This window comes from Paramisgurnus dabryanus, chromosome 11 (assembly GCF_030506205.2).
Source record: "Paramisgurnus dabryanus chromosome 11, PD_genome_1.1, whole genome shotgun sequence".
Taxonomy (NCBI): domain Eukaryota; kingdom Metazoa; phylum Chordata; class Actinopteri; order Cypriniformes; family Cobitidae; genus Paramisgurnus; species Paramisgurnus dabryanus.
The window spans coordinates 3,872,212-3,884,294 of record NC_133347.1 but is presented as its reverse complement, the minus strand read 5'-3'; the positions used below and the strand labels follow the sequence as shown (position 1 = coordinate 3,884,294).

Sequence of the window (12,083 nt, the reverse complement as noted above, 5' to 3'; positions counted from 1 at the left end):
GGAGGGTGTTGTATGTTATGGTGAATGTTAATCGCACCCCAGCCAGGCCTGGTGCTGAACTTCAAACATCTCTGGTTGCCACTGTGTGCAGAATATTAAGAACGTGAGAGGCCCGATGTCTGAGATCACAGGAGCAATGTAAGGAGATCTGGCATGGCGTGGATTTTAACATGTGAAGGTCACGCAACACACAAATGATCTTGAGTCAGTGTGCTTCCATCTTTTAAAGGGATAGTTCACCCAAAAATGAAAATTCTATCATCGTTTACTCGCCCTCATGTTGTTAAAGAGCTCCATGAATTTATTTGTTCTGTTGAACACAAAGGAAGAAATTTTGAGTTAGGTTTGAAAAAATGCACAATTGACTTCCACAGTATTTGTTTTTTGTACAAATGAAGTCAATGGTGCTCCTGTTTTCTGCTTGAATACAAATATCTTCCTTTGTGTTCAGAACAAAGAAATTTATACATGTCTGTAACAACCTGAGGGTGAGGAAATGATGACATCATTTTTATTTTGGGGTGAACTATCCCTTTAAGACGTGATACTCCTGTATAGCTCAGTGGTAGATAATTGGGTTAACAGCACAAAAGTCATGGGCTTGTTCCCCAGGGAAAACAAATACTGATGTATACCTTGTAATGCACTGTAAGTCACTTTGGATAAAAGCATCTGCAAAATGCGTAAATGTAAATTAAATGTGGACCACAAAACCAGTCATAAGTTGCACGGGTATATTTGTAGATAGCCAATAATACATTGGATGGGTCAAAATTATAAATTTTCTGTTCTATGAAGATATTTTGTACATTTTCTACCATAAATATATCAAAAATCTATTTATCATTAGTAATATGTGTTGCTAAGGACTTTATTTGGACAACTTTAAATATTTAGTTTTTTGCACCCTTAGTTTCAAGATTTTCAAATAGTTGTATCTCAGCCAACTATTGTCCTATCCTAACAAACCGTACATCAATTTATTAAGCTGTCAGATGATGTATAAATTTTATTTTCCAAAAAATGACCCTTATGACCCTTGGTTTGTGGTCCAGGGTCACAAATGTGATGTCATTCTCAATGCACTTAGTGTCCATAATGCAATATATGTAAACTACTGTATTGGTATTTATTTTGATATATTTTTCTACTGTAAGTGAATTATATTATTATGAATTATAAATAAATGAAGTATAATATCAAAACTTATAATAATGAGAATCATAAAGGCATAAGAGGCACCTGAGGTGAAATTTATGCTGTGTCTCATTGAGCTCCCTTGTTTAGTAGTCAGGGCACTGATCATGGAGTCGGCCATTTTAAGGGATGTCTCATTCCCAAATCCTTCCAGTGCACTGGAAAGTTCGTTCCCTAAAAATTCCCACAATTCAACGCAAAAACCAGTGAGCAATGATGGTCCCTACGTTCCCTTACCGGATATCACGTGACCTTTTCTGAAGCTCTTCAACCGAAACTCGTGCGAGCCAACTCAATAAACTTTGTGAAATGTGACAGAACTTTTATAAAGACAAACATTGCTAGACAGGAAGGGACCACAATCTGCTTAATATTTAAATGTAATATTCCTCATAATTTATGCACGTATATGTAAGAGAATAATGAAAGTGTGTCTCATAATATACTTTAACAAGTTTTTAAAAAATTAAATCAGAGAGATGTTGGTTTTGCCAGACGCGGAAGAGACGGCAAAAAAGCGTGTATTTGGACGCTTGGACATTTGGGTTTACTCACTTCATTTGCGCGTGAAAGCCACGCTTGAAATTCTAGTCATTCGAGACATTCACACAGAAATTCGCGTCATGGGAGGGGCTTCTTCTGCGTCCACTTGCTTCCTGTAATCTTGTCACTACTAGAGCAAGCTCCTGATTGGTCAATGCGGCGTAAATAAAATTTTTTAGATTTTTCAGCTCGTGGGATCACGCAACAACGCTCAGTTCGCGCGGAACGTGCTATCCGCGCCATATGCGTCACGCCATTCGCACTTACCGCGCCGCAGGATGCCTATTCGCGTCTTTGCATTGACTTAACATGTAAATCACTCCCGCTTCCCGCTTCTTCCGCGGCTGGTGTGAATGCTACATGACAGCTGTGAATTATCACAACTCGCTTGCAGTCACGTCACAGGAAGATAAGTGAACAGTGTCCCAATGTGAAATAATCTAGGGTCTTTACCCGTGCACGAAGTTACATACACGATATTCTGATTCACAACCGCAAGAGCTTGTGAATGGATTAAGAGACAGCATTAAACTTGTAAACCATGGTTGGGTAAAATATGAACAAATCCAGGTGTGGAGTTAACCTAAAAGATATTATATTACATATTACATTTTTGACCCAACCATGGGTTGAAACAAACCCAAACGTATTTAGAGTCTGAAAGCAAAAACAAATACTTTGACCTTACCATATTGTAACAACCCGGCAACCAAAAAGGCATTGTGACCCTGTCTGTGAAATCCAGGATAAATCTCATAATCTTATGATGAGATTTTAAGCATCAAAGTTTGATTTCAATCTTTGACATGATCTTTCTCTGGCAATATTTAGGAAATCATGATAGCATTTTCACAGAATGTTATTTACAGTAAAAAAGTGAATCATAAAAATCACTTTTGCTGGATATATTTCCTCATGTTCTGATTTTGGGTGTGTGTTGCAGAAAGAGGAGATGTGTGGGAATCTCACCCTACAGCACCACATGTTGGAGCCGGTGCAGAGAATCCCTCGGTACGAGCTTCTGCTCAAAGACTATCTGCATCGTCTACCAGAGGACGCGGACGACTTCAAAGACGCTCAGAGTAAGTTCAGCGCACCGGAACGCTAAAATCACTCTTATCGTCCTCGCCGACCTCAGCGGCCCACTTTCCCTTTTCATTTCAACTATTCATGCATGAGTCTGGAGATATATCTGTAAAAGCTCTCCTTTAAGGCTAACGGGCCGAGATAAAAGGCAGTGGAAAATTAAAGCTTGTGAACATCAAGACTTGGATAAATTCACTTTGTTATGTCCTCCCCAGAATCTCTGGAGCTGATCGCCACAGCGGCGGAGCATTCGAACGCTGCCATCAGGAAGATGGTGAGTAGGGTACAAGACGCTCAGCGTCACCACGCTCGACCCAGACCGACATCACACACCCTGCGGGGTGAAATCCAACACATTGCTTTGTAATTAAACATGGTGGCCTTTTTAATGAGCAGTCTGATAGAAAGTCTCTCATCTGAAGCTGTTAATTGCCCGTATGATTACATTTTACATTTTGAGACACTGTACGTAGGAGAAACTGGAATTTGAAAATGTCAAATGTAAATGTGTGTTTTACTGTACATTTCATTGCACAGGAACGCATGAGAAAGCTATTGAAGGTCTACGAGTTGCTCGGTGGAGAAGAGGACATTGTTAACCCAACTAATGAGCTCATTAAAGAGGGACACATCCTAAAGTTATCAGCCAAGAATGGGACATCACAGGACAGATACCTTATTTTGGTAAGTGAGGATGCCAAGTGTTACATAAGTGGTCATTATAAATTAATGTAGGGACCAAAATATAACTAAAGGTGATTGAAGGTGGGCCCTACATATAACAATCCAGAAAAACTTTTACAAGACACTCGGAAAGCACCTTGGATACCACTGAGCAACAACCTGGCAACCATAGATATGTATGAAGGCTAGATATCTCACCCGTGCTGCTGGCCAATTGAGTGGAACGTTTGCATTTGGCGGCCGTCTTACCACAGGCAGCTCGCTCACTCGGAGCATTGAGTTTTAATGGTGCAGATACTTTTAAATGACCAAAACTTGCTTTATTTTTTACAGATTTTCAAACTGTTTGGTTTGTTATAAACATCAAAGATGTACCTATGACACTGCATACTTATACTTAAAAAAAAATGTTCATGAAACATGTTAAAGCATCCAGAATTATAGTCACGGTAATAACGTTTGTAAGAAACCAAACTGTTTGAAAATTGGTAGGAAATTGAGTAAGTTATGGTCATTTAAAAGTACATGCACCATTAAACTCAATACTACGAGTGAGCGAGCTGCCTGTGGTAAGATGGCCGCCAGGTGATGACGTTAGAGACTCCGCCGTAACACATCTAGCCTTTATACATATCTATGCTGGCAACCACCAACATCATTTTAGCCTAATGGTAGATAGTTTTGTATGGGCTAGCATCATAAAGTGTCATTTATACAAGTGCGTCAGACTTAAGCGTGATTTATAGTTTTACGTAGGACCTACGCTGTAGCCTGTACGCATCATTGTTTTTACTGTCGCAAATGCAACACCTGACGGTAAGGGTTCTAGCATAAGGTTTGTGTCTATGCGTAGGCTACGCAGTACAATTGTTGCAATAGTATACGTTGGGCTTTACGCAAAGCTATGCCATGCGTCATGCGTAGCACTCCGTAGCCTTATGCACACGTCTCAAAAAAAGTAGCACAGCAAATATACACTGACTACAAGCGCTGTGATTGGTCTGTTAGAACCCCTCCCTCAGGTTACTTGTACGCATTTCTGATTGTAAAAACAAAAATGGACGAAGTTTAATGCTGTGTTTGCACCAGCCGCGGTAGAGGCGTCAAGTGGGAGTGATTTCAATGTTAAGTCAATGTGAAGATGCGTTGACACGCGTCTGGAGGATGCGATTCCGGCTCATTCGCGCGTCTAGTTTGCGCAATTGAGCGCCTGTCATGGTACTTGCGAATGGTGCTTTTTGTGCATTTTGCATTTGTTGGGAATTTGAACTTTGCCGGAATTTCGTGCCGCGTTAACCAATCAGGAGCCTGCTTGCTGCTGTAGCGGCAGCCCTGTCCCATGTCACTCATTCAACCTGAAGGAACGCTCGATATTGTCCGTAAGCAGTCACCCGGAGCTATACGACACAAGTTCTTATTTCTATAGAGACAGGAATAAAAAGGACCTCGCTTGGAAGAGTGTCAGTGAGGACACTGGGCAACCTGGTAAGTTGTAATACACACTTCACTTTTGAGTCACGTGACGTTTATCGACCCGCGCTGTTTATTTTCCCCCTATAGTAAGGTTACCAAATACAAACCGGTAACTCTCTCGATAAATGCACAATCAACATCAGCCATCCTGCAAACAGACAACCGCATAGCACTTGCCCCTCCCACAAGAAGCGGATTTTGCCTCTGACCACGTCAAATGCTTGCTTTTTCTGCGCGTCTACTTTGCTCTAGACGCACAAATGCATTCAAACTGTTCAAGCGCGGTAGACGTGATTCTGACAATTCCGTCAAACGCGGTTGGTGTAAACGCAGCTTAAGAGCGATATACCAGTAACATGCCCGTCGACACTGCCTACTAGCGATCTGCATGTGTAATTGCACGTTTACGCTAACAACAACAACACAGAAGTATAAATGAAAACTGATGGCATTGATCTGACGCGGAAGTATAAATCAGCCTTTATGAAGACAATCCAGCTGTTTCTTTTGAAATCATTGAAATTGTTAATCTCACATTGTTTTCTCTCTGAAGTTTAATGACAGGTTACTGTACTGCGTCCCCAAACTGAGGCTGATAGGACAGAAGTTTGGCGTCCGAGCGCGGATCGATGTAGACGGAATGGAGGTCTGTCATATTTTTATCTCTTTCTCAGTATCACATTTAAAGTAATTCCGCTTTTATCAGACTACCGATTGACTCAAATTGCTTTTACAGCTGAAAGAGACCAGCAGCCTGAACGTACCCCGGACGTTTCTAGTGTCCGGAAAACAGCGTTCCCTGGAGCTGCAGGCGAGGTGAGTTTGAATACAAGGGAATGTGCTGCATCTGCATAAAAATGAAATCTGAGCTATTGCCGAAATGTAGTTTATGTTTTCGAAGCTTTAGAGCATTGCGAGAAAATATCTAAGTAAAGTTAAACTAAGTAAAGTATGTGTGGCTCTTGGCATCTAAATCCGTGTCGTTTTCATTTTCGCCAGAACGGAGGAAGAAAAGAGAGATTGGATTCAGGTATGATTTTCTTTCCCTGCATGTCACGTTACATGTTCTCACGTGTCTCAAACACATCTCACTATGTTCTCCTTCCTCACAGGCAATCCAAGCCACTATACAGAGACACGAGCAGACGCTGGAGACTTTCCGCATGCTCAACTGCTCATTTCGTGAGGAGGATTTCACGCCGCCCCACTCTCCGGTTGGTTTTTATCTCATCTGGGCTTTAATGAGATTTATTATAGGCATTACAATGGAATGTATTAGAAAACTCTGATGCATGAATTTTTATAGTTTGAGTCAAGATTAAAAATGTGTTTTCCTTTTATGGAGTATTAATTTATACATTAGCTCTCCAAATATCTTTAATGCCGCTCGATCCGATCTTTGTCAGAACTGCACGGAGCTTGGAAAGCGAGCGCCCACTCCCATCCGGGAGAAAGAGGTGACGCTGTGCATGAAGTGTCAGGAGCCGTTCAACTCCATCACCAAAAGACGACATCACTGCAAAGCCTGCGGACACGTACGTCACACGACTGCACTGATACTGACGACAATCAAACACGCTTCACTTCTGCAGCTGATTTGATGAATATATTTCCGTTTCAGGTGGTGTGTGGAAAGTGTTCGGAGTTTCGTGCCCGTCTGTTGTACGACAACAACCGAGCCAATCGAGTGTGTATAGACTGCTACACCACGCTCGTGGGTGTCCCTCCGTCTCCGGCCACTTTAAGCAGCAGCGCGCACAGACGTCGCTCCATTTTGGAGGTAAAGCACAGGGTTCCCAACGGGTCCTTGAAATCCTTGAAAGTTTGTGAATCTGGGGGGGGGGAATTCAAGGCCCTGGGAAGTTTTTGAAAATATAGATACATAGATACAGGTCATTGAAAGTGCTTGAATCTGTTTTATGCAAGAAGTTTTCTGGAAAAAAATCTGTATTATTCCCTGTGTAGTGTAGGATAATATCATAAAAAATTCTAGCCTTTTAAGCACGTGTGCTAAACTGTTCGCTTTAAATGCTTATATCTTCTGTATGCCAATGTTGATTCATACCAAAATGCTTTTTTGCATAGTTGTGTTTGACACCAAATGAAAACATCTCGGGTTACGTATGTAACTGTTGTTCCCTGAGAAGGGAATGAGACGTTGCGTCTACCTTGCCATACTTCCTGCGTCCCTGTAACGCCGTCTTTGGCAATATTTCAGATAGCGATATACTTCCTGGATCCCGCGTCACCCTGTCTTTGTCGTTAAGCCTCATCATTGGTTGAATTTGATATACACATTCAGACGCACTTGGAGGTGTCCCCAAAGTGTCACCGCAGTGACGCAGCGCAAGTTCCGTCAAAAGGGAACTGTAACAATGTATCTTAAAAGGTAACACGATGTAATCTTGCTCTCACTTGAAATGTGTCCCCACATTTAGTCCTTGAATTTGAGGGTATTGGACCTAGAAAGTCCTTGAATTTGAAGTTAACTAAGGTGTGGGAACCCTGCAAAAGTCACATTTTTAGGGACAATTTTAAGCTATGCTGTTGCTTCAAATAAAACCATCTGCCTAAAGCATTTCAGAGTAAATTTCTTCCTACCTATATTTAGGTCAAACAGTGCATGTAAGCACTTTAACAACAATGCAAACATAACCGTCCAGCCCAGTGCATTACTGTAAACACATCTTTCATTCTTTGTTTACAAACTGAGGGGTTGTAATTGTCTATGGCAAGCCACATGGTAAGCCACAAAAACTGTCTATAAATTATAAATAACTCGGGCATTTCCTTTCAACGTGCACTTTTAACATGCTTGTAGATGTGATGGTGAATCTGTTTTCTCGCCATACAGAAACAGGCATCTGTAGCAGCCGAAAACAGCGTGCTGTGTAGTTTCCTGCATCACATGGAGAAAGGGAGCGGTCGCGGATGGCAAAAGGCTTGGTTCGTCATTCCTGATAATGAACCACTGGTGCTGTATATCTATGGTGCTCCGCAGGTACGACGGACAAACCTATACACACTTTTATCATATCACATTGCACGTAACCAAAGGGAATGTTATTTATGTGATTTATTCGTCATTTAAGTGATCCAAAGTGACCACATTGCATTTTTATCATCCTGACGCAGACCGCCTCTCACCCGTCACTAAAACAACTTGTTTGAGTACTAAACTCTTTTTTTGTCAACAGGACGTTAAAGCCCAGCGCAGTATTCCCCTCATCGGTTTCGAGGTGTCTCCACCCGAGTCAGGTGACCGCCTTGAACGTCGCTATGCCTTCAAAATCAGTCAGAGTCATTTGACGGTTTACTTCAGCGCAGACAGCGAGGAGCTACAGCGACGCTGGATGGAGGTCTTGTCGAGGGCCGGTAGGGGCGAGGAGCTGCAGTCAAACGGTCCGATTTCCGAGGCCCTCGAGGAAGAGCTGGAGGAGGCGGCGTTCGCGGGAGAAAGCACATGATTTGGCTGAAAAATACGATATCGTTTTGCACACGCAAACTGTACAAATGTGACCACAACGTCAGGATATAATAGACAAAAAACACACATATACCTTCTCGCTAACACACATCTGTATTAATTGTCAGTTGCATGAAATATCTACAGTACGTTTCTCAGTGTATTGCTCATCTTGTGTGAGTGATTATTAGTGTTTGGAACAATCTGACAAAAGCGTGCACACTTTAAAGACGACTTACGTGATCATGTGCATCCGCCACTAGCAGTTTCTATGTTAAATCAATCATTTCTGCCGAATCGTAAGGTGCTGTAAAGTGGTTTCTTCTTACTCTGTATGGCAAAAAAGGTGGAAGTGAATGTTCGGTCTGGTTTTATGAAAGGTTTAGGTACTTTTTAGAAGGTTTAGACATGGTTTAATACCCCATCATACTTAATCAAAAGCAGTTTAAAGACCAACATGTAATACAAACTGATTTGGTTCATTTTAAGCATAGCAAATGTTAAATTCAGCCAATAGTTATGGAAATAATCCGCTTGGTGGTAAGAGGATCAAATATTGGATTTCACATTACTTATGAAAAACTGGATAGTTCAGTAAGCGGTGATTTGTTGAAGGTTTGGCCCCATGAAGTGTTGTTGAGCTATGCAAGCCTGCGTGGTTATAGTTTGTATGTGGTGATCAGAATCTGAACCGCTGGAAAATAACAGAAGCAAGTTTGAACAAAAATAACAAGTTACTCTGCCCCCTTGTGAACATTAATTCAAGACGGATGTGGTCACTTCTGCTTAAAATTTATTTGGAGAAGGAAAACATGTGTAGCAAAAATGTCTAAATTTAAGGAAATAACAGGGCTCTCCCCGACATTTAAAAGAGAGATTCAATCCTGTTCTCCAAGTGTGCACAATGGTTTTATGGATGAAGTGGTGTTTCGAGTATTTGATAAGACTGCGGATAATATATAAACATTTTAGGTTGTGAGGGTATGTATGAATTGGGCTAGTTTTTATCATTGTAAATTCAATGATATCCCTGCCTTACCTAGATGGTTTTTGATAAATATAGAATATATAATTATATATATATATATATATATATAAATAAGACATGGTCAAGGTTTTGATGAGGCTATAAAATGTTTTGAACAGTGTTGTATTTGTGTATGAATCGTGCAAAGGGTTAAAGGACAATTTCATTTGTAAATATAACTTATTCCTCTGAGCCCAGTTTTTTTGGGTTAGATATTTGTCAATGAGCTCAGTGTTTGTTAGGTGCAGTTTTAAATGGACTCGCGAGCATTGTGGTAAATTCCAGGTAAAGAAAAGCTTAGGATAAGTCCTCTCTTTTTGTACTGCTTATTATTCAAGAAGTTGTGGTGTTTTGGAAAAAGGTCGTTTTCTTCTTTGAATCCGGTTTCTAAAATGTATTTGCCAATGTGAACACTTAATGACTGATCTGATTCATAACTGCGTTAACTATTTTGTGTTTGATATTGCTTTAATCTGGCTCTTTGTTAATTCTAAAGTGAACCGGTCGGTGTATATTTCCACATCACCAGCCTGTCTGTCTTTTCCTTGGAAATGAGGAAATTGTGAATTGTGCCGGAGAGCTTGTGATGAATTTTTGACTGTTGATGGTTTAGTACAGTCGATAGCTTTTGGGACAGGACTGTGTGTTAACTTGCATATGTTTACGATTTGTACCAGTCATTCCCACATCCTCAGCTGAGCCTGCCTGTCATTCACTTTTTACATACACACACACACATTCTCATCTTACAGCTTTTTCTTCTTGTTATCCTGCCTTATGATAGAGTATGTTGCCATCCTGTGGTTATTTTCACAATTGCTTTTTGCCAAAGTATACAGCAGATTTTTATGTGTGTTTTGTTTTGTCTGTGATTGTTACAGTTGTATTTTGTTTTAGTTTTTTACTACAAGTATTTATTGTCTTTTTGTACTCTTTGAGGTAATTGTAGTGAGGCTTGTAAAATTATGAAGTGTCAACTATAACTACCAAAAGATGAATATTACCAAAATACTAGGAATGCACCGATGTATCGGCCTGTAATCGATATCGGCAGATAAAAGCATTTCCGCTGATTAATAGCCGATTATCAGGGCAGATTATATCCTGCCAATCAAAATGCATCAAACAAAGGAAACTATCTGTAGATGTCTTTGTAAGTAATCAAATCTCAAGAAATTTTGTATCGGTGCATCCCAATAAAATACAAACTAAATATACCATATGAACATTTTTGGGAGATTAAAGCATTTGTGTTTACTTTCAGATTAAACACAATAAATGGACATTAATGCATTCGATTTTGATCTTTAAACTAAGCCTCTTTAATCTTGCATTGTCCAATTTGTTTATACTAGTTTACCAACTACATTTATTGAATGAAAGGTTCATTTATGCTTGCAATTTACTAAATGCTACAAAATCTTCAAATTCATAGAGATGAGAATATCTCACTGTAGTTGGGTAGATGAACAATTGTGCATTTTTATGCACATTTAGTGAAGAAACAGAGGTGCTATTTTGTTTGTTTAATCAAGGGATTAGCTTTGTGTTTATAAAAAACACAATGACGTGATGGGATCAGGAATTCATTTTCCTGCATATCGTTGTATCTGAATAAACAGGCTAGGTAGTGTGATATTTAACGTGGATTGGTAATGGTACTGTTTTAAGGACTATTTACATGGCATTTTGGCAGAATTCGAACATTTACAATTAGAAAGAAATGTCCATTTGGGAGAAACTATTTCGTCTGGTGCAAAGCAGACGGATGTTAGTTTGTATATATTGTATATTTGTGTTCAAATTCACATACCGAACGTTTCCATGAATAGCACAGCCCGTTGATAATGTTTTTACACTTGGGCTTTTAACTTGAGTATTATAATCTTGTTCATTTTTTTGCATCAGATTATAATCTGTCATGAGTACTTTGATACAAACCAAACTTTTCAAACCTATTTATTGTCAAGCTGGCTTCATATGTACATGCTAGAGAGAGAGAGTTGTGCTTATTCTGAGTGTGTGGACAGACCTTTGGTTTGCTTGTAGATGTTAATGATTACCTGCCTCCACCCTGTTATAATCTACTATTCCCTCCCCTTACTGACATCATCACATCATGCCAAACCTGAAGTAGATACCGAAGTAAAATCCTCTGATCTGTTTTTTGCTGACTGTGATTTGTGATGTACGTCTGCAAAGAATCAGCGGAGTGGAATTTATCAAACATTGCCAGATAGCCCAAGCTGATCTTTTCAAGGACAGCTAAGACTGTGTAATTTTGTTTATTAAGCCTCTCTTCAATGACCAAAACTTGACTGCATTACGAGCTTTGATGTGTTTATTTTGCAAAGCCTATTAGCTAAACCATCACACTATATGGCACAAATATACATGCTATTGTTTTTCCTCATGAAACCTGGTTTATTCTACACGTAATGGGTATTTACTGTTATTTCAAGTACTATTATAATTATTATTGTTAATTAAATTAGTGGCAGGCCACTGGGTACCATTGTATGTTAATATCCCAATGAAATCTGTGCAAGATCATGAAAATGTTTATGAAATAAAATAATAAAAGAACAATTGAGTGTCAGCTTAATT

At 39.8% G+C, this 12,083-nt stretch overlaps 1 protein-coding gene across 4 annotated transcripts in view; it reads left to right on the top strand.

Moving 5' to 3' along the window:
- The window catches only part of fgd1 (FYVE, RhoGEF and PH domain containing 1), a 61,474-nt gene extending 49,409 nt beyond the window's left edge, over positions 1-12,065 (top strand). For all 4 annotated transcript variants that reach the window (XM_065270252.2, XM_065270251.2, XM_065270254.2 and 1 more), the window contains exons 7-17: positions 2,684-2,822; positions 3,042-3,100; positions 3,364-3,510; positions 5,537-5,629; positions 5,720-5,799; positions 5,983-6,013; positions 6,096-6,197; positions 6,390-6,518; positions 6,605-6,763; positions 7,838-7,984; positions 8,181-12,065. In XM_065270252.2, coding sequence (XP_065126324.2) covers positions 2,684-2,822; positions 3,042-3,100; positions 3,364-3,510; positions 5,537-5,629; positions 5,720-5,799; positions 5,983-6,013; positions 6,096-6,197; positions 6,390-6,518; positions 6,605-6,763; positions 7,838-7,984; positions 8,181-8,450 — 1,356 coding nt within the window. In that variant the 3' untranslated portion in view covers positions 8,451-12,065. The remainder of the gene's footprint in view (positions 1-2,683; positions 2,823-3,041; positions 3,101-3,363; positions 3,511-5,536; positions 5,630-5,719; positions 5,800-5,982; positions 6,014-6,095; positions 6,198-6,389; positions 6,519-6,604; positions 6,764-7,837; positions 7,985-8,180) is intronic.
- The last annotated feature ends 18 nt before the right edge of the window (positions 12,066-12,083 follow it).